This window comes from Natrix helvetica, assembly GCF_964273705.1.
Source record: "Natrix helvetica genome assembly, chromosome: 4".
In the NCBI taxonomy this organism is placed as follows: domain Eukaryota; kingdom Metazoa; phylum Chordata; class Lepidosauria; order Squamata; family Natricidae; genus Natrix; species Natrix helvetica.
Genome location: NC_138550.1, coordinates 127162080 through 127188840, shown reverse-complemented (window position 1 = coordinate 127188840; position 26761 = coordinate 127162080). Strand labels below are relative to the sequence as shown.

Here is a 26761-nt window from a genome sequence, read left to right as displayed (position 1 = left end):
TACCGCGCCTCCTGCCGGCTAGTTTTTGGGACTCTGCTGTTCATGTGCAGGAGCAGGGGGCATGCGGGAAACATGTGTGCATGTGAGGAGATGCATGCGGGGGTCACACACGCATGCATGGGGGGCATGGGGAGCATGGAGGGTCATGCACATATGTATGGGGCACAGGGGTATGTGCAGGCATGCGGGGGGCACACATGGGTGGTCACACATGCATATGCAGGGGGCAAGGTGTGCAGGGCGTCACACACACATTGTATTATGAGTACAATGCCTGCCCACATTGCTTCAGAAATCAGCTTTGAAAGCATGTTTTTTTTAAATTCTTTGCTGAAGTGAACAAATTCTTTGAAGATTTGAACTGCCTAACTGTGCATCTCTAGCAAAGTAAAGTTCCTAAAATGCATAGATAGCGGAGTCTGCAATATATAACTATATTTATCAAAATAATTATTGTTGATTCTTTAATCATAAATGCATCTTACTTCTCAATTACTTGTCAATAGAAAAACCCTGCCTCAGCAGAAATATGGACCAAATGTAAATATCAAGAAATTTAAAGTCCATAATTTCTATAAGCTAGATGAAACTATAAGATGCATGTATAGCATATTTCACAGATTGGTCAATAAATAAGACTTTAAATTACTTCGATTCAAGGCACTGATAGTTTTTCTATCCTGCAGCTCCTACAATAAACAGCATGGCTGTTATGTTAGGCTATATATTGGAGGTTTGTGGCACCGGGTTGAATATTCATTATTATTTGACAAGATTTCAATACTCTAATTTAAGGAGAAAGTAAAGTAATGCCAGATTGCTTTCAAACTATATTACGAATGTCAAAATTATTATTTTTTCACTAATGCCTTCTAAAAGCTTATCTATCCAGCAATAAAAATGATTTTCAAATCATTTTCATTTTTTACTGGAACTTACCCTTCAATATCAAAATATCAAATAAAAATAACATTATATATTATAAGACAGATGCCTTACAAAGAGCAACTGTCTAAAGGAGACAATTCACTATTAATTTTGCCTGACATGAAATTCTACCCCAATATTTTAAAAAGTCATCTTAAAGAACAAATAAGAAGATAAACTCAATGTCTAATGAATAATCAAAGATGACCAATAAACAGATCTTTCTAGAAATCTTTTTTTTGTTACTGACTATAAAATATATTATCATGAAAAATAATAAAACTTCTCTCCGCCCATCCGCCCTGATGTAATGCATGAGCCCTGAACATGCACAGAAGGCAGTGTGCATGCGCAGGCGAGGTGCGTGAGTGCAAAGAGTCCATGCGCATGTGTGCACTCACATTTGTATACCGGTAGGGAAGGTAAGTGAATCCCATCTCTGATGTAAACCTATAATAATTTCAGTAACTCATGACCTAAAATTAGCTTTACAGCTGTCATTGCATCTCCTACAGCATTTGTATGTTCCAATACTGAAAAATTCAGGTGAGGTGTTTAAAAATGTCCAATTAAGAAACTGACTATCAATGTTATGTCTATGCTGCACATATTTTAATAATAGTAAAGGAGACACCAATATACAGAAATGTCTAAAAGCTTTTAGAACTTTTGTCATTATACCTACATACTAGTCTAGAAAAGCAACAATACAGGTAACAATTCTCCAGAGGAACCCCACAGAGAATCAGGCTGATGTCCTATGGCTTTTCAAGAGAATTTAAAGTGGTAATGATTTTTTTTCTATTTGTTCTTCTCCAAAATCTCTTGCAGGAATCCTATAGTTTCATAAACAAAGCCTTTACAACAAAAGAAGTCCAAGCTCCCATCTATGCAAAATAATCAATGTTTAGTTGCAGACAGCTGACAATGCAACATGCAGGAGTTATCACTGCATAATTGACACCCTGGTGTGCACTTCTGCTTAATTTAACAGCAAGAATCCAACTCCCCTATGTGTTTTTATACATACTTAGCATTGTTGTTTCAGCTTTGTGCCTTCCTCTTCATAATGAGGCTGATCACTGTGTTCTTTGATAACAGATGCTTGCAGGACAAATGTATTTTTAGATGTAGATGTTCAATACATGTCAGTCTGGGAATGCAGAATTTGAATTTTGAACATCAATAGTTACAAAAAATTAAAATTATTGTTATCTATGTAAAATACCTAAAATAGTATTTTATGAATGTGTCCTCTGGTTATTCACTCTATTCTCTCTTGACACATTTTCTTATCCACCCCTACACTTCTGGATGCTGCGGGCCTAATTAATTAATTGACTTGCAGTGCTGGTTACCAACTTCAATAGCTTCAAAAAGTTTGGACAATTCATGAAGTCAGAGTGATCAATAGCCTTTATGCAGCATGGCTAACTCTCAGATCCATCTTCTGGAAGATAGGACAGTTGGCTGGCCACTGTTAGAACAAACTTTTAGTGTGTTTGCTTGTTCAGTTTTCCTGTTGTTTTCCAGTGTATTTGTTTTTCCTTTGATAAATAAATACCAGGAAAATAAAAGTGCTATTACAATTGTTATAATTAAGCCATAGCCTTATTCTAAAGACAAACCTTTTTAAAATATGTTTTGAGATTATCAGCATAAACCTTCTGATGGTGTGAATGTGAAAACCTACAAAAACAAATTTCCAGTTCAGAAAAGAAATTTGGAAGTTCTATTTTCTTTCTCCCTTTTTAAGAGCATGAAATAAAGTTAGGAAAGAGAACATGCACTCTTCATTCATATCTCAGACACTGAAATTTAAATGATGTAAACACATTGACTGTCTTTTGATCAGAGTTAAAGTTAGAACTTTACCGTCAATTTCAAGATGCTGGAACATCAATAAAAATTATTGTGTAATTTTTTTACAAAGTGTAAAAAAAGAACTTTAGGCAGAGATAATTCGAAACCTAGGCTTGCTACTGCTGTGAGTCTCTTTATTCTGAAGGGCCTCTTACATAAATATGGGTAATTTTTCAAAATGTACTGCCTTTCCAACTACTTCCATCTCTCCCATGTGCTGACCTTTTTAGTTACTGATAAACAGCTGCTCCAGAGTGATGTATTCCAAGAAAACTAACACACCTGTGCTTTGTGTCCTAACTTGGCAAGCCAAATATAGAAGCCCTCATATGTCACCTTCATGTTGTCTAATAAAGCCTTTTCCCTTCTGAATACAATAGATATTTCCTTTTTTAACTGGCCTTTCATACACACATATAGTCTCTCATTATTATGACCCTTAGCTGGGTGGTTCATAGTTCTTTGTTTTGAACCAAGGTACCTCAAATGGACTATCTTTTAGAATGTTCCCAAAATCTGGGGGGAAGGAACTTTGGGAAAGTTGAGGCTGCTTCAGTGTTACAGGTTTCAATGCTGGGCAGTTGTGGGTTCCGGATACCGATGCAACTGGTCCAGTGCAACGGGGCTAGGCGTCCACCACATGCACGCATGCAGCGTGCGCATGCGTACTTACCGCCTGTGATGCTCCAGCTGCTCGCAGGTGCCGTTTGCTCTGTGAGCGTGTGGGGAAGCCACGATCAGCTCAAATATTGGTAAGGAGGACGGGTGGGTGGGTGAGCCCTCCAGAACACCATACCGGAGCGGTACCTGGTGCTCCCAGCAGGCACCGGTATGCCCATACTGGGGTGTACCGGTCGTATCCCACCACTGATGGTGGGCCACTACTATGATCACGTGATCTTCATTTTCAATGTTCAATGACATCTCAGTCAGTTTTTTAATCTCTCTCTCCCTTCTCTACCCAACAGCAGCCATATGCATGCCTGCTGGAAAGGAAAGGAATTCAGCCCAACGTTTCTGTTGCTAAGTGAGACATTTGTTAAGTGAGTTTTGCCCCATTTTATGACCTTGCTTGCCACCATTGTTAAGTGAATCACTGCAGATATTAAGTTAGTAACATGGTTGTTAAGTTAATCTGACTTCCCCACTGACTTTGCTTGTCAGAAGGTCAGAAAAGGTGATCGCATGGCCCCAGGACACTGCAAGCGTCATAAGTATGAGTCAGTTGCCAAGCATCTGGATTTGATCAAATGATCGCAGAGATGCTGCAATGGCTGTAAGTGTGAAAAATGGTCATAAGTACATTTTTCAGTGCCATTGTAACTTTAAATGGTCATTAAACGTACTGTTGTAAGTTGAGAATTACGTGTATTTTACCAGATATAGAACAACTGTGAATTAAGGTTTCAAAACATATATTTGTCTCTTACCTGCTGGTTTACGGGAAAATTTCTGTTGATTTTTTTAATCTATAAAAGGAAAAAGAAAAATGGATTAATAAATAAGCTGTTTCAATTATGATTCAGTCACATAAAACAAAGTGGCATTATTACATACTTCCTCTGTGAAACTGATATATATTAATAGGTTGTTCATTTTAAAAATAATTTTAAGGTGTGTAAAGGGCAGAAGGAATGACCTTGGGGAATGGGAAAGAGCTACATTCAAGACAACAGTGAGATGAAAGGTATCTGAGTCTGGACCAAAACTGAAACTTGAATAAGTGTCTAAAGACCACCATCAACCTCTGTTCTCGTGAAGCCAAGGGAGAAGTTCATTTAGACATGCAACACTCAGTTATTATAATCTTATAATAAAAATTAATATGCACATGCTTGGCTTCCTACTCTGGTCTATCTTGATGGATTGACAAAGTGTCATTCTTGAATTTTGTACTTAAATGTCCTCTTATCAAATATAACATTATTATTGTGCATATTATTCTTATTCTACTAAAATATCATTTCAGTTTACTTGATTTTATATGAATTTAATTTTGTAAATGTCTTTTAAATAATCTTTTTTCTAAACATCATATTTTGTGTGGCAATATTCAAAAGAAAAGTTATATTTTCATTTAGAGAAAAAGTAATATAGACCGAGAGGTAAATACTGAATAGATGAATGCTAAGAAAATTGGAGTAGGAGCCAATGTTGCGACAATACAGACGTGCGGTCTCGATACTCCGAGACCGCAGCCGATACTTTTGCCACTGGGTGATCCAATTGGACCTAAACCGTCCCGCAGAGATGGTGAACAGGAAGAATAAGTCTTGCTGATATCAGGGACATTGCAAAGTCCCCGATCGATGCAAGAGAAGTACTTCAAGCTGGCGACAAAAAATCCATCCAAGGCTGATGAAGTTGGGGCAGCTCCAAAATGGAAGGATACGGAAAGAGCTGGTGAGGAATTTTTACCATTTTAAAAGAGACTGCCTATAAAAAACTTAAAATTAATTTAAATTGGAGACAGAAGAAATAAGCGGCGGAATTAAGCTTTGAATGGTTTTGGACAGTGGTTATCTTACTTTTTAAATTGAATTTATGCAAGCCTTTTAAAATGAATGGATTAAGTTTTCTTCTTCTATTTTTTCTTTTATTATTCTTTGTAACCTATATTGTAACCTTTGTAACCAAAATTCTCCTCTTTCATTACTGTGGGTGTTTTTCTAACTCATTCAAGAATCAGACCTTTTTTTAACTTGGAATATAAAAAAGATACAAAAAGAAACAAAGAAAATTGTAAAAATAACACTGCTACTCGGGGGCTGGAGGTTTGTGTATTGGAAACAAAACACTTTTACTTTCCTTACTGATTATCCTGGCTTGGCACTCCAAGGCCTCACTGGTTGTTCATAGAGAGTGATAAGAAGAAAAGCATACAGATGTCCCTTTGAAGTATATCTTTAACCAGAGAAAAGTGAAAATAAAACTTTACTGTGAATTTATGCATAATCTTGTTAAAACCTTCCAAGCCAGAACAGCAGTGTGTGTTAGCTGGAGATAATGGCACAACTTCAACAGCAGAAAGAAATTTTAGGCCTGCAAAAGATATTCTTAGAAATTCAGAAATTATCAAACACATTTGAGAGGATGGAGAAGAATTGGAAGACTTAGAGCATCTAACAGTAAAATATGATGAAGAAGTTGGACATGTTTATCAAGTGGAAAAAGTGGAGGTTAGAATCCTAAAAACCGAAGAGGAAAATGACCATAAAGAAATTAAATATGCTGATTTTTATGGTGATTGGTTTGTGTCTGGAAATGGAAAGAGTGGAATACTGAAAGAGGAATTAAATGGAGGGGAACTCTACCTCGGATGGCAAGACACAGAAGAAGAAAAAACAAAATAATTTATGGATTTAAAGAGAGAAATTTTATTAGCAACATCATTGAAAACACTACCGACAATCAAAGATAAGCTGATTAAGGAAACAGAACAAGGGCATCGAAATTACATGAAAGATTTTATAAGCAAGGAGTTGCTAAGAGGAGTACATACAAATTTGATTAAGGAGATGATTAGAGAACTGACACCACAAATGGCGGAAGATATGAGACTGTTTTGCTACTGGAAAGATACAGGTTGATAGATGGAAGAGTATAATTTGAAACTAGTTAAACTTAGTGAAATTTAGTGACAATAGATATAGTTAAATAAATAATTGCAATAATGATAATAATGTATACATGTGTAGTGTTATGGTAAGTAATAATTGGATATGAATATTAAATGGTACCCATGAAAGGAAGATTAGAAGTCCTTTTGGATTATATATAAAGGTTAATAAAAAAGAACTAAGTTAGATACAGTTAAATCTTGATTATTAGGAAGAAAATGTTATGATAAAGGATATAATCAAATAAAAGAGGGATAATGATAACAACGTATATATATGTATAGGTTCATCATAAGGAAACTGGATGTAAATTATAAACAGTGAATTGGAAAGGAGGATTAGAAATTTTTGTTATTAAATATTATGGATGTTTAGCTAGAATAGGACGTAAGGATTCAGCGTTATTGGAGGATTTTAGAAATAGTAAATGAAATTCCAGTATGTGGTTATGTATTAAATCTTGGTATATTTTATGATGAAGGATGTTTAAACAATTATAGTCAAATGAAAATGGAGGTATGAAGATGGTAACATGTATAAATAGCTGAGTTAAAATACTTGAGTTAATATGAATTATGCTTGATGACTGTGGAAGAGATGCACGAAAGCCTTTTGTAACCAACTGATACACATTCTACAGTATGTAAAGAAGGAAGATTTTATGTGTTGTGTTTGTTTTGAAAATTAAAAAAAAAATATTTAAAAAATGCTATCACACAACAGATGTGACCCAGCTTAATGCTTCCAGAAACTATTTAAAAAAGAGAAAAATAACAAATCTCCAAAGGATGCTATTCATCTGGCTTTTGAAATCTAAAATTGATCTGAACTCATTCTAGGTCAATATGTATTTTCTATACCGTCTCTATTAAGCTCACAATGCAATTCTACTCCCCCTTATTCTCTGGTTAAAAATATACTGTCATTTTGGAGAAAACTGTAAAATGCTTCTAAATACATTCACCTTAGGCCCTTCCAGAGAAAAGCAGATAGAGCAAATACAGATAGAGCAAAACAGAACTAAGAAAACAAAGTAAACAACTCAAATATATAACAAAAAAATAAGAGACACTAAACTGCACCTAACTCTACATATCTTTAGACAATTGCCTGTTTCTAAATATCCAGTTTTTATACAAAGATTAGGGGGGGGGGAGGTGTTTCTTACATAGAACAATCCAGATTGGTAAACCACATATGTCTGTGTGATATAAGTCAAAAGGACAAAAGCAAAAAATGCCTCAAATAACTTTGTTATCTTCTGCAACCCATTATTACATAAAAGATGGAAACCAATTTTTAGTGTTGCTTTAATTTACATATCTTCTTCATAGTTAGTTTACACAGACACATATATAAGTTTACAAGTGTATCATTGATCTGGCAACAGTTTATGAGAGTACCTTTTTAAAATAGGTCATATAACACCACGAAAATGAACTTTTTCCTATAAATTTATTATTGTTCTTAGACTTTATATAGTTTAGGAGCTTAATAAATGCTTTAGAGGAAGAGTTTTCAAGTTCCAAGGACAACTATAAAAATTGTCATTTATTTATTGGCTAGGCATAAACATTTATTTCCACAATTAAAGTTAAGTAACAGTTCTTTCCTAGAAAAAAAGAATGTGCAGTGGCCAACTTGAACATTCCCTTAGGAATACTATTTCTAAACACCTAAACATTAAAAACAACAAAAACAAGTTATTCTGTTTAAATGCTTTGATTATAGCTGTGTGTGTGTGTGTGTGTGTGTGTGTGTGTGTGTGTACGCGTGCGTGCGTATTTACATGCACATACATACACTGTAAATGGTGCAGTGGTCAGAATGCAGTATTGCAAGATAACTCTGCCCACAGCCAGGAGTTCACTCCTGACAGCCTCAAGGTTGATTCAGACTTTCATTCTTTCAAAGTCAGTAAAATGAGGATCCAGATTGTTGGCGTACAATTCTGTCAATGTAAACAGCCCAGAGGTGCTGTAAAGCACTATGGGCCTGTATATAAGTCTAAGTGCTATTGCTATATATAGAGAGCACTTCCTTTCTCCAAAAGCCAAGGAAGGAAGAGGAGCGGAGGCCTTGGCTGTTAAAAGAAGTACCTGCACTTCGTTCTCTTTCAGAGCTGCCTTTCTTGCCCTGGGGAGAAATCAGGGGGAGAGGGAGAGAGGGAAGAGAAAACCGAGCTTCTACTAGGGACAGCCTTCTCCTCCCTCTCTCCCCCGGATTTCTCCCCGGTGGCGCTCGTGGAGGAAAGAGGCAGGGACGCTGGCCGGAGCTTGCTTCCCTCACCACTTGCCACCACTGCCCCTGCGACCTGCTGGCTGCAAACCCATTGGCTGCAGCCCCGCCTGCCCTGCTTAGCTGGGTGGCTGGCCAGGAAAGCGGCGAGTGGGCGTCGTCAAACATCCCTGCCTTATTCTTCTGAGGACTGCGGCAGCGTGGAAAAAGAAACATTTTTGCCAGTCTCCCAGCTGATCTGTCCCATCCAGTCCCACTTACACACGCACCTCGCCCTGCGACAAGCACAGTGTGTGTATGTGTGTGTGAGAGAAACAGACACACGTGCCTTCCATGGTGTGCCCAACACCTATGGACACCCACCAGGTCACCTGCCGAGTGGCAGAGAAATTGGGCTTCAGCAAAAGAAAAAAAAAGCTGTTTGAAATTAGCCCTCTCTCCTGCTCTGCTAAAAAGGCGGGAACCGCAGCCAGGAGGTAACAGGACGACTAACCATGTTTGGTTAACCCCCACAGTGGGAAGAGGCTGAATTGGGGGCTCTGTGAGTTGGCTTGTAGGACACGGATGGCCGTGATCATAGGATTTGTTGGGTATCGGTTTTAGTTCATAGAATATATCTATGAATAAAACTGGAAGGGATGTGTGTTGCTAAGAACGTTGTTAAGTGAGTTTCACCACATTTGTAGAAATGTATTTGTGCTGATAAATAAATAAAGGGAGACTAGTATAGATCTATTTCAAGCTATTTAGCTCTCATCAGCTAGCCATACCCTTACTGGGATTTGAACCTGGGCTGTATTACATATTAGGCAGGAGTCTTAGCCACTAAGCCACAGGCTCTCCTCCTTATCAGCTGAGCCAGGCAAATAGGTATGTATTTGTGTTACAACCCCTGGTATGCCCAAATATGGGAGGGAGCTCACTACTCCCCCTTTCTGTCCTTTAGCTCATTACAGAAAACCATCCAGGCAGAAAACCATATTTTTTATTTTTAATGTTGCCTTTTTATATTTGTGTTGTATTTGTGCTGATAAATAAATAAAGGGAGACTAGTATAGATCTATTTCAAGCTATTTAGCTCTCATCAGCTAGCCATACCCTTACTGGGATTAGAACCTGGGCTGTATTACATATTAGGCAGATGTATTAGCCACTAAGCCACAGGCTCTCCTCCTTATCAGCTGAGCCAGGGAAATAGGCATGTATTTGTGTTACAACCCCTGGTATGCCCAAATATGGGAGGGAGCTCCCATATTCCTCTCATCTAGCTGATGAGAGCTAAATACATACACATACACACACACACACACATACATACATACACACATACACAGTATATGTGTTTATGTGTTTGTGTAGTGTGTGTGTGTGTGTGTGTGTGTGTACAACTACAACTACATAAATGCAGCTACATAAATACTTAGTCCTAGCTCATGGTCCTGGCAGTTGATTGATACCCTTCTTGCTTTCTATAATACAGTAATTGTCCATTCCAGACATTGCTTCCCGATTTGTCATCTACTTGTTTTGTTCCTCCTTTTCTCTTGTACATAGTCAAGACTTTTGCAGGTTAAGGGCCTGGGTGGGTTGAGTCTGCCTGTGGACATCGGCATGTTTCCCAAAATGCTGGTATGGTTCAATTAGCCAGAAACCTGCAATAGCCCCTTGCATGCTTGTGATTGAACTGTGAGTTGGTGGAGGGAATGATTGACTGACTGACTGAGCTCATATTCTGTCAAGTTACTGAGATTGTAAACTTTTACCCTCCTTTGAGAGAAGCAATGAGCTGAAGATATCCTTGGGGAGGTGGGAGTGGGAAGTATTTCTTCCTGGCTTCAGCTGCTTTTCTCAACTGCAGACCAACAACCCCAGTTTTATTCCCTTATATGCCTCCACACTTTCAGAAAGGCAACATTATTTTCTTCTTGTCTCTAACATTCTTTTATCTGTACAGGTAACTGACAATCTTTAGCTGTTTCCCACCTTGCCACATTCCTAACAGAACCTATTCTCCCTGTGGTTTGTTTGATCTCCCTTGATGGGAAAATGTTGCCTTTCCTCGGGTACTTCCTTTTTTCTTTCCTTTTTCAATCTCACTGCCTCTGTGTACTCCTTCCAGGTACATTGGTAAATGCAGTGTTGAAGATCTTGCTGTGAAGAAGAATCTTTTTTTCAGAGCATGGCATTGACAAGATGTGAGATGTTGAAGGAAGGTAGAAATTAATTTAAAATGACAAGCCTAGGACAGTGGGGGAACATCTATCTGCTTCATGCAGCACCACAGCTTGCAACTATATTTTGTGCCAAGATTGTTTCAAACTGAAAATCCCTAGGCTAATGATTGAGAAATATACACATTCCTACATTTTAATATCAATTGATATTGGTTGTATTGCAATAGTTGTGAGGCTAATTGAAAACTTTACTAAAATGTTCGTTCTTTCACAAGCAGAAATAATAATTAAGATAAAGCTATTAGACTACGTATACAGATATACATCTGATTACATTTGATATTTTACAATAACTTTGCCTTTTGCTTTAAAATAAGCATTTAATATTTTACCCATACCAATAATTGATCAAAATGGAAGGCATTTTAGGTTTATCATGGGAGGATCAAGATACTCCTACATAACACCATTCCTGCGCGAGCTGCACTGGCTGCCTGTGGTTTTTCGGGTGCGTTTCAAGGTGTTGGTTACTATCTTCAAAGCGCTCCATGGCATGGGACCTAGTTACCTGCGGGACCGCATCTCACCTCATACATCCCTACGACCTATCCACTCTCACAGGGAGGGACTCCTCCAGGTGCCATCCGCCAAGCAGTGCCAGCGGGTGACGCCTAGGAGTAGAGCCTTCTCTGTGATGGGCCCAACCCTCTGGAATGACCTCCCTCCCGAAATTAGAATTACCAATGACCTCTGCTCCTTCCGACAGAAGCTCAAGACTCACCTGTTCCGACTAGCTGGCTTAGCTGATTGACAGTTCCATCTTCCACCTCCTGGCAAACATTTTATTGGGGAATTTTTAAGGGTATTTTAATATTTGTATTTTAACTAAGAATTGTACAGTATATTTTTTACCTCCTCCGTCTACGTCCACGTCTATGTCTATGTCTATGTCTATGTTCATGTCTATGTATTTGTATATGGTTTTTTTAAAACATGACTGTACACCGCCCCGAGTCCTGCCTAGGAAAGGGTGCGGTCTAGAAATAAAAGTTGTTGTTGTTATTATTATTATTATTATTATTATTATTATTATTATTATTATTATTATTATTATATTTTTAAGGCACTTCATAATATATATGAAGATACATTACTGGGCTGCAAGACTAATCAGAGCTAGTTTGGAAATAAGCAATCCCTACATACAGTATGCACAACATCCTTGCTGTGGCTAGTCATAACACTGTCGGTACTATCTACATTTGGAAATCTGCACTGAGGTAAACTCTTTTGGTTTGCATTCATATCATACCTGCAGAGGAATTTGTAGGCTTCTTAGAAATGAGTATGGCCATGAAATAATATAGAAGATAGAAAATCAGAGACTGAGAGCCAGCCTCCCTCTGATGTCACAATCTAGTACTTCATTGCCTCTACTGTCTATCTTGAGGTTGCTGCAATTATTTCTCTCTATTCTACACTTCTTTCAGATTCAGCTGTTCAGATGATCTACCATTCAGTCTAGATGAAAGCACCACCACGATTTTGTGCTGCTTATCTTTTAAAAATAACAGCAGCTTCTGGAGTCATGTAGCTGAACAATAAAGAGAGAGAAGAAATTATGTCCCATCTTTGACAGACTTTTCTTATCCTATTATTTTTTGACCATCGTTATAAATCAAAATGCTATGAAATAAAGCAGCATCAGCTGGCAGATAATCACTTACCATGACTCTGTATATCAGCAAGCTAAAATATTCTCTGAGTCAAGCTAAGTGGTAATTTATAAACTTTATCCCAGACCAGTATGTTGGCATGGCTTTTGAGCAACATATCTGCTGAGACCATTCAATCCTACAAAACCTTGATTTATTTATTCTGAAATTCTCAATGGAACAAGAATCTATAAATTTATGATGTTTATTACTTCTGAGATACTGGGGGGGGGGGAGGCATTATTGCCAACATCAAATAAGGATGAGATTCAAATATAGTTCATCCTGTTTTGTACCTCAACTTATTTGAATAGCTACAGAAGTACTTCTAACTGCATATCAAGTGAAACCTCAATCAATGACCTAGACCAGCGATGGTGAACCTTTTTTGGCTCGCGTGCCATAAGGGTGGAGCGCAGGGGGGGTCATGTGCGGGTGTGCCGCACCCATAATGCAATGTGCGATCCCCAGTGCGCATGCGCGCACTACAGGCGTTCCCCCTCCCATTTTACATGCTTTTTTCACCCTCCTCAGGCTCCAGAGGCTTTATAGGAGCCTGGGGAGGGCAAAAACAGCCTCCCCCGCCCCCCTGGACGCCCTCCGGAGGCGCCAGCGAAGGTTTCAGGGACCATCCGGAGGCTTCCCTGACGCCTCCGGAGGGCTTCCGGGGGGAGCGGGGGAGGCTGTTTTCACCCTCCCTAGGCTCCTATAAAGCTGCTGGAGACTGGGGAGGGCGAAAAATGGCTTTAAAAAAGGGTGAACTCAGCTGGCCAGCGCACGCATGCGCGCTGGCCAGCTGACAGGGCAGCGCCTTGCGTGCCCTGACAAGTGACTCCGCGTGCCATCTGTGGCACGCGTGCCATAGGTTCGCCATTACTGACCTAGACTGAGTTATCTTATACTAACAAAAAAATATAAAATGGTTACATTGAACCGTGCTAACATTACCATGTGAAAATTAGGTGACTACAAAATATATCTAATCATATCCTAATTGTTGTTAAGCATTTTCTCTATAAGTATCTGGCTAAATGTAATTGCTTTTGTCCTTAAATATAATTCATTATTCTATTAGATCTCTACTTCTATTGCCCTCTAATGTTCAAATTGATAAGTAGATCAAACCCATTTCTCTTAATTCACCAAAATGAATTAAGCTTTTATTTAATGAATGAGTGTTTAAATCTGTTTATATGCTAGATTTTCTTCATTGTAGTAATTCACAATCATTGTTGTGGCTACAGGTATTTCGGCCCTCCAGATCTGGGTATGTTCTATCTCTGACCTTGGTTGAGTTGCACTTTCCTATTCAAGAGTGCTGTGCAGTCTCGGGTACTTTCCTGGGATAATAGCTCCTGCTCAATGACAGTTGCATAGCTTTATCTGGTGTACCAATTGCACTCTTTTCTTCATTGGGCAGCCATTCAGAAAATGACTTATCCCCTGGTCATCTCACTGCTCTACATGAGGCTGCCTTCACAGACTACCCAAAAGCTTCAAGTTGTTTGGTATGTGGACAGCATGGACAGCGAGGTGCGTGCCTCAGTATGCCCATGTCACACCTCTGTTTCACAAACTACAATAGGTGCCATGCTGCTACTAAGATTAATATTTGGGCCTGGTTACTTGAGGGACTGCTTGTCTCTCGTAGCATTGAATTGGGCAGGCTAATGTACTGAGTTCTTTTGAATAAACAATGATATCTATAGGGACCCTATAGATGGAAGTGCACCTTCTCTGGTCTCTGACATGAAATTCTTTCTGAGATTTTTATGTGTGAACCCAGTGTTATTGGGAATCTGGCAGCATACTAACTAACTAACTAGTTATGAAGGTAGTATATGTCCATTAATAAATAGCTTACAAATATTAAAGTACCCACTTTCAGGCCCCTAGAAGTCATTTCATTTTGGCAGATCTCTATTGATAAGTATTTCAGCTTTATCAAATATTCTAATAATAAATTCATTCAAGGTTTATATTCAGTATAGTATAATAAATGCATTTGAGAAGTTTTGGGTGTTCCAGTATTAGAGATTTTTAAAAGAAATTGGGGACCATTTGTCTGAAATGGTATAGGGTTTCCCACTTGAGTAGGGGGTTGGACTAGAAGACCTCCAAGATCCCTTCCAACTCTGTTATTCTGTTAAGGAATCACTAGTCATTCCTATCTTATGGCCCACTTGATTGTGATACTGTCTAGCAGTGATACATGGAAAGGACCACTGGTCCACTAGTCCTCATATTAAACCAGTGAGACTATACTGGTCTTATGCTCAATTTATGTTAGCTTACTAAATAAGTTATGTTCTTGCAAAAATAAACCCTCTAGGACCAATGTGATAATCATCATCATTTCAGCTGGCAGTTATAATTACAGAGTTAATCAGAGGCAATTGTAATTCGGCTTAAAATGCTGGATACAACTGAGAAAGTTATTATTATGAATATCCAAAATAGCCTGGAACACAAGTTAAAATTAATAACGTAAAATTATTTGGCATAAGCATAAAGGTTAGAATTATTCCCATTTGTCAAGCTTATAGAGAAATGTATAGTCAGATATAGAGGCAGCATTATATGGATGAATAAGTAATAATGTAACTGGCTTGCATAGCATAAACTTTGGTAGACAAATTATATGTTTGTCATGTTTCTACAGCACACCACATTTTTAGTATTAATAAAGTGCTTTGTAAGAGGATATGCATTTCCATGAAATATAAATTTTCTCAATGGATTCTCAACGTTACAGCTACAATTAATTCTAAATGCTTTCGGATAGAGAACATTTGATAATAAAGGAAATAAAATATAGAAAATGATACTTCCTCTTATATAGTGTTAGTAGGCTACATTTTAAAAAGATTATAACAAGAAAGACTAGAAAAAATAAATATTTGAAACTCAATTACTTTGCACCAGGGGTGTTAAACTCAAGGCCCGGAGGCCAAATCTGGCCCACAGAACCACTTTAAAAACAGCAAACGACTGGTCCACAGTGCTTTTGCCTGTGTGCGGCCCTCCCAGGCTCTATTTTCAGCTGTGATGGCTTCGTGACACCTTCTACCAGTGAAAGCGGAACTCGGTTTTCATTGGCAGAGGATGGCAGGAGGCCGTTGTAGCTGAAAATGGAGCTCTGAGTCAGTTTTTGCTGGCAGAGTGTTTGGACATAGATGTCCCCAACACGAGTGATGTCAAGCTGGCCACGCCCACCATGCCCCTGAGGTCAAATCCAATCCTGATGTAGCCCTCAATGAAATTGAGTTTGACACCCCTGCTTTAGACTCTAAATTTCTGGTTTGTGAATATTGAACAAGACCTAAAGAGGAGGAGGATTAGAGAAGTGAAGGGCTTGAAAAGCATAAAAAATATATATATAGAGATGAAATGCAGAGAGATCAGAAATAGAAACCAAGTTTGACCAACAGTTGACCATTTATATTATAATGGATCTGATCTAATGGATCAAATGCAAACATTTGATTTTAATTGGTGATTCCATAGTATTGACTGAAAAAGTTTATACAGCATGAATTTGCTCATCTGGTTTTTAAATTTATTCCATTATTCTGAACTTACAATGTAAAGAAAATAAATCTAGGAATCTATCTCATGTAATGTTGTACTTTACTAGCAGAGACAGTCTCCTATGACTACAAAATAAAGAAGCAAATTTTGATCTAGTTTTATTTTCAGCTCTAGTTTGTAATAGTGAAAAAGGAAGCGATACTAATAATAACAAAATAGATTGTGAAAATAAGATTTGTTTTGCAATGAATTTTCACAGAATTTGGGTTGGTTGAGTAGACTTCTCTAGGGAAGCTTTAAGCAGAGTTGATGCACATAAAATCCAGCACTTCGCCTGTGAGGCATGAGAATTGGGATCAAATATATGTGGGAAATATGATAAAGAAATATACTTACATTGTGCTTTGTGAGATTGGAGATATTAATCGCTATTGCTTGCAGCCAGTCAATACAGTCTTCAGCAGACAAACACTGAATTATTCCACTGCAAATACCATCCACAGCAACTACTTGGAATGCATTTTGCCTGTAAACATGAAATAGATTAACTTGGGATCTAACCAAACACTGCCAATTTAATATTACCAATTGAATAATATTGCAGAACAAATTCCTCTCACTTACACACTCCTTACAATACAAGTTAGCAACCAAACTATTGCTGTTCTTTAAACTATTATTATCATATGATACTCTCTGTATTTAGCACTTTTACATGGCATATGATGAGATAAAACTTGGCAAATCATGTAGGGCCAGCTGAACACAAATTGCTTATACTGCTGCTCTTCTTACACAAAAAGCTTGAAACTGTAGGAGTTTGGAAGATTGTAGGAGCTGTCATGGCTGATCCAACGTGATTTTCAGACATTATAGTTTGAGTCTACTGATTCTGGCTTACCACAGAGTTACCTTTTGGGGGGAATTTTATAGATCTTTACAGCGTCAGTGATATCTTTCTCTACAAGTAAAGAGGCATACTTTTTGCAAGGATCTTAATTATGACTAAGACCACAATTTTCTACATAAATATTATGTAGATTTCTGAATAACAAATTTTCATTTCTAAAATTAAAACATGTCAAATTACTTCTTAAGCAAGAATGAAGTACAGTTGGCAAGTCTGCTTATATTTATTTATAGTTATATTTTATTTGTATTTATTTTCTTCTATTTACATTTGAATTATGTGGCTTTTTAAATTCTTTGTCTTAGCTTTTGTTACCATTGAAGGATGCCAAACCATCTATAATCACTAAGCACATTTCATCCATCCATCCATTTATACAACTCATACAGTGGCTCATACATGAGCCAAAACCTGGTCAGCCGACAAAACAATAAAAATGTTTTTAGAAACAGACAACCACAAAAAAACTTTTGGCACCCTGGGGTACAGCCTCATTTGCCCCAATGCTTGCAGCTCTTCAAGGACTTCAATAAAATAAAAACATAACTCACCTAATATTATTGAAAATGCAATTGGTGACAGAAGGCAATTAAAAATAACATATAAATTCTATATACTACATAAAGTAGATAAAAGTTGCACTGAATTTAGTATTACCCCTTATTGCTCTCTAGTTTTCTAATTCTATTTTGTAGTGGCCATACAAATAGCTTTAAAATCACTACTATTGTTTGAGCTTCAGCCTGGATACAATAGTAAATCTCTTTGCAGAGCATTATCAGGACTCAGGAGCAGGCAGTGGAAAGGATCAAGGACAGGGTTCAGATAGAAATAGTACTTTTATTGCAGACATAAGAAACCCCAATAATAAAGAACAGCTGATGTAGAATCCAGCAATTCAGCCAGCTATATATTATTGCGCCAGGGTTTAAATCTATCTTTTCCTTTTGTGGTCCTTACATAGTAATGGACTTCTCATTTCTCAACTTTGGAGAGCACTTGACCTGTGTCTAAATAATAGCTCTATGTGGTATCAATCTTTTTGGTTCCAGCCTTGAAACTTTAGCCTTTACACCAATTGTGCTTCCGTGTTCATTCTATCATATCTACCGTGTTTCCCCGAAAATACGACAGGGTATTATTTTCTTTTTACCTACAAAATATGGCTTGGGCTTTATTATGGGGGGAGGGTTTATTGTTTTGGGGTTGCCGGGCGACTGCTCTCTTGCGAGCAGGCTCCCAAAGAGCTGGGCACAGCCTCATGGGTGAATGGCTGGGTTACGCTGTCAAAGCAGCGCAACGCAACAGCCATGAAGCGACCACACTCACGAACATGAGCCAGCTGCCTGCAGAGCATACAACCATAGAGCATGCACCCAGAGCGGCCACTGTCGAAAGACTCGGGTTGGAAGCCGTGGAAAAAGCCATGCTGGGATGGCGGTGGTGGCAGAGGTGCCCTGGCTCCGTAATGAAAGCTGGGCCATACATCGTGAGGCTGGGAGGTGGGTGAGCGAGAGCGGAACAGCCGCTTGCGCAAACCCCCTCTCCAGCCATGGAGAGTGCCATTCACTGGCATTTGGAAGGCGCCAAGCCGCGGGAGCTGGGCGGTAGTGAACAGGCACTCACACGGGTTGGCGATACCCCTAGGTCAGTGAATGGCGCTGTGCCCAGCTGCAAAGGGGGTTTACCGGGTGGCTGCTCGTGAGCGTGTTCGCTTCATGGCTGTTGTGTTCCGCTGCTGCGACAGCGCAACACAGCCATTCACCCATGAGGCTGTGTCTGGCTCTTTGGGAGCCCGCTCGCAAGAAAGCAGCTGGGCACAGTGCTGCTCACCAACCTAGTGGTATCCTGAAGGCGCCAAGCAACGCGATCAACTTGCCTGCCCCCAGGTTCCTGCGGCTTGGCACCTTCGGGATACTGCTAGGTTGTTGAGCGGTGCTCTGCCTCGCCGGAGGTTGTCCAGGGGGCTTATATGCGTTGGGGGGGGGGCTTATATTTTTGCCCACCAGAAAAATGTGGCTTGGCTGTATTATGAGGACATGTCGTATTTTCAGGGAAACATGATACCTCCTCAAAAGTTATCTAACATTAGATAAGGGAATATTTATTTATAAAGAATTGATGAAATATTTTAGGCTGAGACCTAAGTGAGGGAATGCAGGAAGGAATATTTTAGAAAATTGTGTGGGAATGATTTCAATGTGTCAAGTAGTAAAAAAGGAATGAGCACTGAAAATCTTTGTGACTTAGAAAAATAAATGATTAAAAAGAAATCACAAATGTGGTAAGAATGTTGAAAATTGGCAATGTTTCAGGATTAGGGAAGGTAAACTGTGAAATGTCAAAATATAAATTATGGAATGCCTGTGATGTTTTAGCAAATATGCAAAGACTGCATCTCTACCTGGCAAATAGAAGAATGCCATTGCCATTCCTCTATACCAGGGGTGGAGAATGATGGCCCTTTTATCATCATAAAAAAATTTTATGAGCCATGCTGGCTCAAAAATTCTGGGAGTTGAGGTCTGCAAGTCATAAAGGGGCCATCGTTCTTCACCTCTGCCCTATACAAAGAAAAAAGTAGCAAGGTATGCAAAAGCTACAGGTCTATGTATCCAGGGTAGATGGAACATTAGAATATTTTATTATTCCTTACTCATCATCTGTATTCTTATAATATTGCTTCCCCCCCAAAAAAGAAATAAGGTGATGAGCATGTATGTAAGCTTACAACTACAAAATTCAATACAAGTATAGATAAAACAGGTAAAAAGGGATACATCAATGGCAAAAACAAAACTATTATTATATTTTACATGAAAAAATAGCACTTTAATAAAATAAATCACAAGAATTGTCCCTTACCCAATCCAGCCTGAATAATGTAAAACAACTAAATCTCTCATTTTGGCTGGCAGAGCTGAATTTTGTTTTGTGATGATGATGATTTTTGTTTCAAAAATTAATCAGGGAGAGTTAGAGTTAAATTTGAAGTTTAGCTCTACAATTTTATGATTCTGGTGTTATAATAATAGGTCAAAGTGAAATTAAAGGATAACCTGTGACATATCCATTAATGTAAGGGAATGGAAAACTATCCAAGTATTCCATATCACTATGTCTGGCACATCTATGGTGACTTCTAGAATACATTGTGGATTGATTTAATGGCTCGAAGAAATAAGTAACCGAATGCAAAGCAAACTGAACGCAAAGTCTTCAGCTAATAGTCTTTTTGGCACTTAGCCTAAAGAAATATAATGGATCTAAGTAGCCACAGAGGAAGACCAGGTTTCAAGATCTCAACCTGTCTTTAGCTTTGCCAATTGGAAATTGTCCATCCTTTCAATTTAATTGATGTACAGACTAAAAATAGGAAATGTAGAATTTGTTAATCCAAATCAACCAACCACTCATAACAGTTGTATCACAGAATACCAGATAATCATCATCAACCATCACACCATCATCACCACTAGATGTTATCTACTTACCTGCACATATCTGATCCTGGGAGATACTGAGAAAATCTTGAATGAAGAAGAGGTATTAATCGGAGGTCACACCACCTCTTTTCCCATCTAACACCTGAAGATGTCGGCCATGAAGAACACGAAAGCGTATCCTGAATGTCAAAAATCTTTGATATTTTACTTTATAATAAGTATTTACAATTAATAAATATTTAGTCTGTTTCATTGTTCTTGCCCAATATGCATGGCCATTAGATTTGCCTCTCAACCGAAATATCATTAGGTTTTGTCAACTTGTGTTTCATTGTACCCTACTGAAATTAAGTACATCCTAAATTAAATTCTAGCACTTTTTGACACCTTATAATTGAGTGACAGTAAATATTTTTTATTGTTTTCAAGCAGACTCCTGAGAATACTGTGGACAGCCAAGAAAACAAACAGATGTAGCATCAAACAAATCATCCAGAATTCTCACTTGAGAAACAAATGCCAAGTTTCAAATTATACTACTTTTGACATCTAGTTGTTAAAAGAAGGATCTATTACTGAGAAAAGTGGGAAGAAAGAGAAGATAACAATCAATAAGATAGATGGACTCAGATGAAGTAGTGATGTAAGTATATAAATTGAAGACCTGAAAGTTAGGGACCTGATGGAGATATCTATCTACATGGCTGTAAAGAGTCAACAGCAAGAATCAACCAATCCATCAATATTTCACTATGAATAACTAAATTGGTTGTTGAATATTTTAATGGAATCTAAAACTCATTCTGGCCTAACCTCAGCATTTTCATAGTTTTGAATCATATTGAAAACTTTAGCTTAATTACATATAGTAGTGCTTAAAAGTATGTGAATCCTTTTGAATGTTCAATATTTCCACATAAATATTACTTAAAATTATCTGTTCTCCAAACAAGTCCTAAAACAAGTCCTAAAAAAGATAACCCAATAAACAAATGAGATCCAAGGCTAAAGGTTTTATGTGGCAAAAGCATGAAAACATCTAGGATTATAGTTAATTTGAAGGGAAAATTAGAGTCAGGTGTTTCAATCAATGGGATGATATTCAGGTCTGAGTGTCAGAGGTCCTTCCTTAATTAAAGAAGAAAATTCTGAATATTCACTATAAAAGAAACACATCACACACTTGTGCACCCTTCTAATATCAACATATTCTTGTGATCAAAGAGAAAAAATAGGATGTATTGAGGCCCCAAACACACAAAGTATGAAAAAAAAGCAAAGACCCCAGGAAAAAATTACATTAGTGAATTGTTGTAGAAAACGAAAATGAAGATATTCCTGATTGACTCCATCTAGCCTGTTTTAGAAACTTGCTGAATAATAATGCTAAATGTAAAGAATTTTGATTACTGTTGTTTCTTGAGTGTCTGGGTCACTCAGTACTATATTAACCATGAGAAAAAACATTGACAATATCTCTCACTGTCATAATCCTCTGTATCCCATCATCACAAATTAGCCCAGTTAAGAGGGAAGGCTTGTTTATATTGGCTTTACAAGTTTCCTATTGTATATTAACAAACAATAAAAAACACTACTCAATATTTACTATTTTACTGTATACTTCCAGCAATGGGCTAAAAACATTTCCAATCATATTCATATATTAAGCAACCTCCATTTCAATTCATGTAAAATAAACTGTTAACATGCTCTTAGATTGTGTTCATACTTCTTAATAAAAAATATTTTCAAGTTCTTGACAGTCTCATAAATCATTCTCTTACCGTATTATTGGGATGATAGTTAAGATGTAAACCACTGTCACAAAGAGGTGAGGATGTGCCACTACTTTGATCACTAGGGACACCTAATAAAAATATAATCTATTTAAATACATGTCTGAGTTATAAAGACTTTCTAGTCAAAACTGACATTTATCTAGAATGGTTAGAAGTCAGCAACAGATGAAGGAAGAGTATTTTCTCTCTTTTGTGGAGTGTTGCATTGATTCCAATCTTTGATGTGAGAATTTCATGTAGGACACTCATGTAATTTACAATATCCATTTTAATCATTGTTTTTTTTTAAATAATAATTTACAATGATATGATGTTAGAAGGCCCAGTACTTAATCTGCTTGCAAAATCTCTGATTTTCTCTCCAACTCAGGAAAGTAAAATGCATTAAGAGCATGAAGTATTCATATATGTAGTCATATGTGTACCCTGAGGACAGCCTTTATTTGTTTTATATATAAGACATATTTTGAATGGTACACTATAATGTTATACGTAATTAAAAACTGAGTGGATTTATTTGTAAAGAGCAGCAAATATTGAGTTAGTATGTAAGAATAACCAGCATTCTTCCTTTGCTGGAAAATATTTGGAAATGTTGACATTCCATTTTAGATTAGTTACCATTAACTGCAATGTCCATATGCTGACAAAATGTGTTTCAAATAAAATCCAATTTATTGTTATGATCAAAGATCAGTAATTTAAAAGAACTTGAACAAGGAGAATAAAATAAAATTAGTTGAATTTATATTAATAAGACAGAAAAAATGATAACATAAGTCCAGGGTGGAAAATTAATCACATTTGCACTAAATATTGCTACATTTTCACTGCAGCCACATAGAATTTGGCCACTGTATTGGTTAACACTATAGATGGGATCTGAATGAAGATATGCAGATCCCTGTAAAATTTGCAGTGAAACCGCACAAGTTGGCTAGTTTCCATTTCTCCAGAGGCACATGGGCAGATACGTTCTATTGATAGAATGTTAGTAAACCTGACCTGTAATTGTGCCAATAGTAGCATATGGTGACTGGCTTTGAAGAAATACTTCCTCAGCCTGGGAAAGGTCACTGTAGTATAGATAACTTGCGAGTTGCCTTTCATTATCAGAGTTCTGGTATTCTGGGAGAAGATGCTAGCTTCAGTTTGATACTCAAGCAAAATATGGTTAATTTTATCTAGATTTTGCTGATATTTGCCAACTTCAAAGAACCCAACTTCAAATAACCCAAGATATCTATATACTACTGGAACTCCTATGACTGTAACCTTTAGCTGGAAGAAATAATATATCATAGGGCAACAATTTTTGAACCATGGCATCTTAAATGGAAAATTTCAAAATGCTCCCAATATCCAAGACTCATGACTCCCATGAGATTAATAGCTTCAATAGTGCTATGCTGCGATACTAACATCCAGAAGTTCAGTAGACTGATCCTGCTCTAACCCTCCATAGGCCAGTAGACCAGTCCCTCTTTTGGCCACTGGAAATCAGGTAGACCACACCCTCCATAGGTGCCAGAGGGATGTTAGCCATGGTCAAGCTTGCAGGGAAATCAGAAGTTGTTTCCACTCCTATTGGTTTTTTGCCCTTGGTCATTCTATTTAGCTATTATATTTCTTATCTCTGAAACAACGATCCAAAAGGTCATGGATTGTCTAGTAGTCTATAAAGTTGGCTTGCATAAACAAATGTAATTAAGCTTAAACACAATTTGATATTCAATATATCCTAATTAGTTAATTAATTAGGTTCTACTGGGAGGTTATTGATAAATGTCTGTATCAACCATTTTTAGTAATACCTATAAGTCTTTGAATGATATTCCAGTAACTGCCTTCAACCATCTTATCCATTCTTAATGTATCAAGAATATTTTTAAGTCCAATGTCAACTTATGTCCAGCTATGCTAATAGGAATTTACAAGATTCTGAACTTGGATATGCTGTTTTGAGTGTTGTTATGTTTGGAATAAAATACTGCAATTTATTCTAATCTAGGATAAAAGGGGCATTTTGCTTTACCCCATTGTTTCAAATGTTTCCTGATCCTATAATCTTTTCCCCAAGACATGAAAATATGAAGCATGCATTAGTCAATAAAACAGCAGGTATTAATTTTCTGGTTAATGTGCAACTAAATCAGAGACTTAAGTCATGCTGTAGTTCTTGTTTTTATCAATTCAGTAGAAATTTAAATACAAAGTATTAGAAACCTGAAAAAAATTCACGTGAACAGAACTATCTCTTAAAGTACCCAACTATTCACATTGAAAAATCTTCAAGATAGCCTTGCTTGCAGAGTGAAGATAAATCAGTTCAACTTCCCTGAGAGTGCTGGCCAAAATATAGCATTAGCAATAGCAATAGCGTTTAGACATACACTGCTTCATATTGCTTTATAGCAGTCTCTAAATTGTTTGTAACCGAACAATGTAGGTCTTCATTTCACCAACCTCGGAAAGAGGGAAGGCTGAATCAACTTTGAGCCAGTCAGGTTCGAACCTCTGGCAATGGGCAGAGTTTGCCTGAAATACTGCATTCTAACTAGTGTAGCATCAGAGTTCCAGTGGTGGGTTGCAGGCGGTACGCCCCAGTACGGGCATACCGGAGCCTGCCTGAAGAAAGGGGTACCGTTCTGGTACGGTGCTCCGGAGGTCCTGCCAGCCCGCCTGAGCTCCTTACCTGTCCTTTAAAGCTATCGGCGCTTCCGTGCACATGCATGGCGCATACAGCACCTGCGTGACGCTCCGTCGAGCAGCTGGAGCATTGCATAGATGTCGCTGGCAAGTATGCTGCATGCGCATGCTGCACATGTGTGCGTAAGCACTGTGCATGTCCATGTGGGCAATCCGGAACCCATCACTGCAGGGGTCCCACTGTGCCACCGCAGCTCTTGCATATAAAGTGCAAGAACTCTAGACAAATGATAAACTCTAACTATCCTCACAGCAAGTTTTAATCACATGAGAAGACATACTTTTCAAGCAAAGATTACATTTCATGTTGTAATAAAATATAGGTGATAAAGAAAAGCTCCTTCTGAAATATTTTCAGGAGAGAAAAAAATGTACTGAGAATAGCTGTGACTGCATAGATGTCAAATCTACCAAAAGGCAGCCAGAGACAGGATCATTTTTAATTGTTTGTCTATCCTGCTTTTCCAAAGAAAGGGTAATACATTTTGTATTGTGAAAACTGACAAGTACCAATGACTATTGAGACCGGCCTTTAAAGTAGCATTGCAAAAAGGGTTCCTAAGAACGGTAGATACTTGTTTCAAAATCTTTTTTATGCTTACATGCACAATCTTCATTAAGGGGCAGTTTCAGAAATGCAGGTGCTCTTTTGAGAAAGGACACAGTTAGGGTTACCTCTTCTCCAGCATTCCGAAGAACCTGGACCTAAGGAATAAATGAAAAGAACTGAAACAACATTCTTCTTGGCACAATATTGGGATTTAGCTTTCCTATTTTGCTTATTTAACTGAAGAAGCAAACTGTGAAGTAAGATTGAATAACATCTTTGCTATCTTTAGACTTTCTTTTGAATTCTTCAATGATTTTTTTAAAAAAGCATTTATCCAACCTAAATTTCTGCTTGACCAAAACAAAACAAAAAAACCCCACCCTTCATTGCACACAGATTTGAACAACTCTCAGCAATTTGGAAAGAATGGGATTTTAAAAATGGAATTTATATCATCAAAACTCCATAAGATCTACAGAAAGCTTGATCCTGGAACTGTTACCAAATGAAATAAACACCTTGTCTTCAAAACCTCTAATTTGAGACACCAAAACGCAAAACCAGGACAGACCATTTCAATCATTCAGGACACTCCAAGCAGAACTCAAAGAGACTGTTTTGGAAACATAGAATCTTTACAACACCACTGGGTGAGAAATAGTTGAAGTCACATACTTGCAGGCAATATCAGGTCTGAATAATGGGTTTTAACGTATTATAGTAATTGTTAAGAGATATGTTACTTGTTATCAGTCCCATGTGTAATCCTGCATCTACATATCCAACATATCCTCCCTTCCCTTTTGCCCCTATCAACTCTAATTTGAATCCTACATCAATCTAGCCCTTCTACTTCTGATGGGGTAAGCTGCACCTCACAAAAATATATTTTACTAAAATGTGTTAGAAAAGATGCTATTAGATTCCTTCTGGTTTTGTTTTTTGCTGCACTGCCATATTCCTAGATTAGAAGTCTTCAACCTTGGCAACTTTAAGACTTGTGGACTTCAACTCCCAGAATTCCTCAGCCAGCTAGACCATTTCAAAGCCTGTAATTATAGCTCTCCTTAATGTTCTCCCTCTTCTGTCACTGTCTTGTTTTACCTTAGGCCTGACCTTCCATGGCTTAACATTGTTTTCTTCTTTTAGCTGATTGCATAACTTGCACGATCCTTTTAGATTATTTAATCTTATTTTGTGTTTTATGAGACTATATTTCCCATGCACACAATGGAGAGTAGTTGTCTTAGCATGAATACTACAATTTGCAGCTGCA

At 37.7% G+C, this 26761-nt stretch overlaps 1 protein-coding gene across 2 annotated transcripts in view; it reads right to left on the bottom strand.

Annotated features, from left to right (window-relative positions):
• The window catches only part of SNTG1 (syntrophin gamma 1), a 220754-nt gene that overhangs the window by 46419 nt on the left and 147574 nt on the right, over positions 1–26761 (bottom strand). For both annotated transcript variants that reach the window (XM_081953428.1, XM_081953429.1), the window contains exons 9-13: positions 25538–25640; positions 22212–22294; positions 20473–20603; positions 16465–16594; positions 4221–4259 (exon numbers count right to left, since the gene is read on the bottom strand). In XM_081953428.1, coding sequence (XP_081809554.1) covers positions 4221–4259; positions 16465–16594; positions 20473–20603; positions 22212–22294; positions 25538–25640 — 486 coding nt within the window. The remainder of the gene's footprint in view (positions 1–4220; positions 4260–16464; positions 16595–20472; positions 20604–22211; positions 22295–25537; positions 25641–26761) is intronic.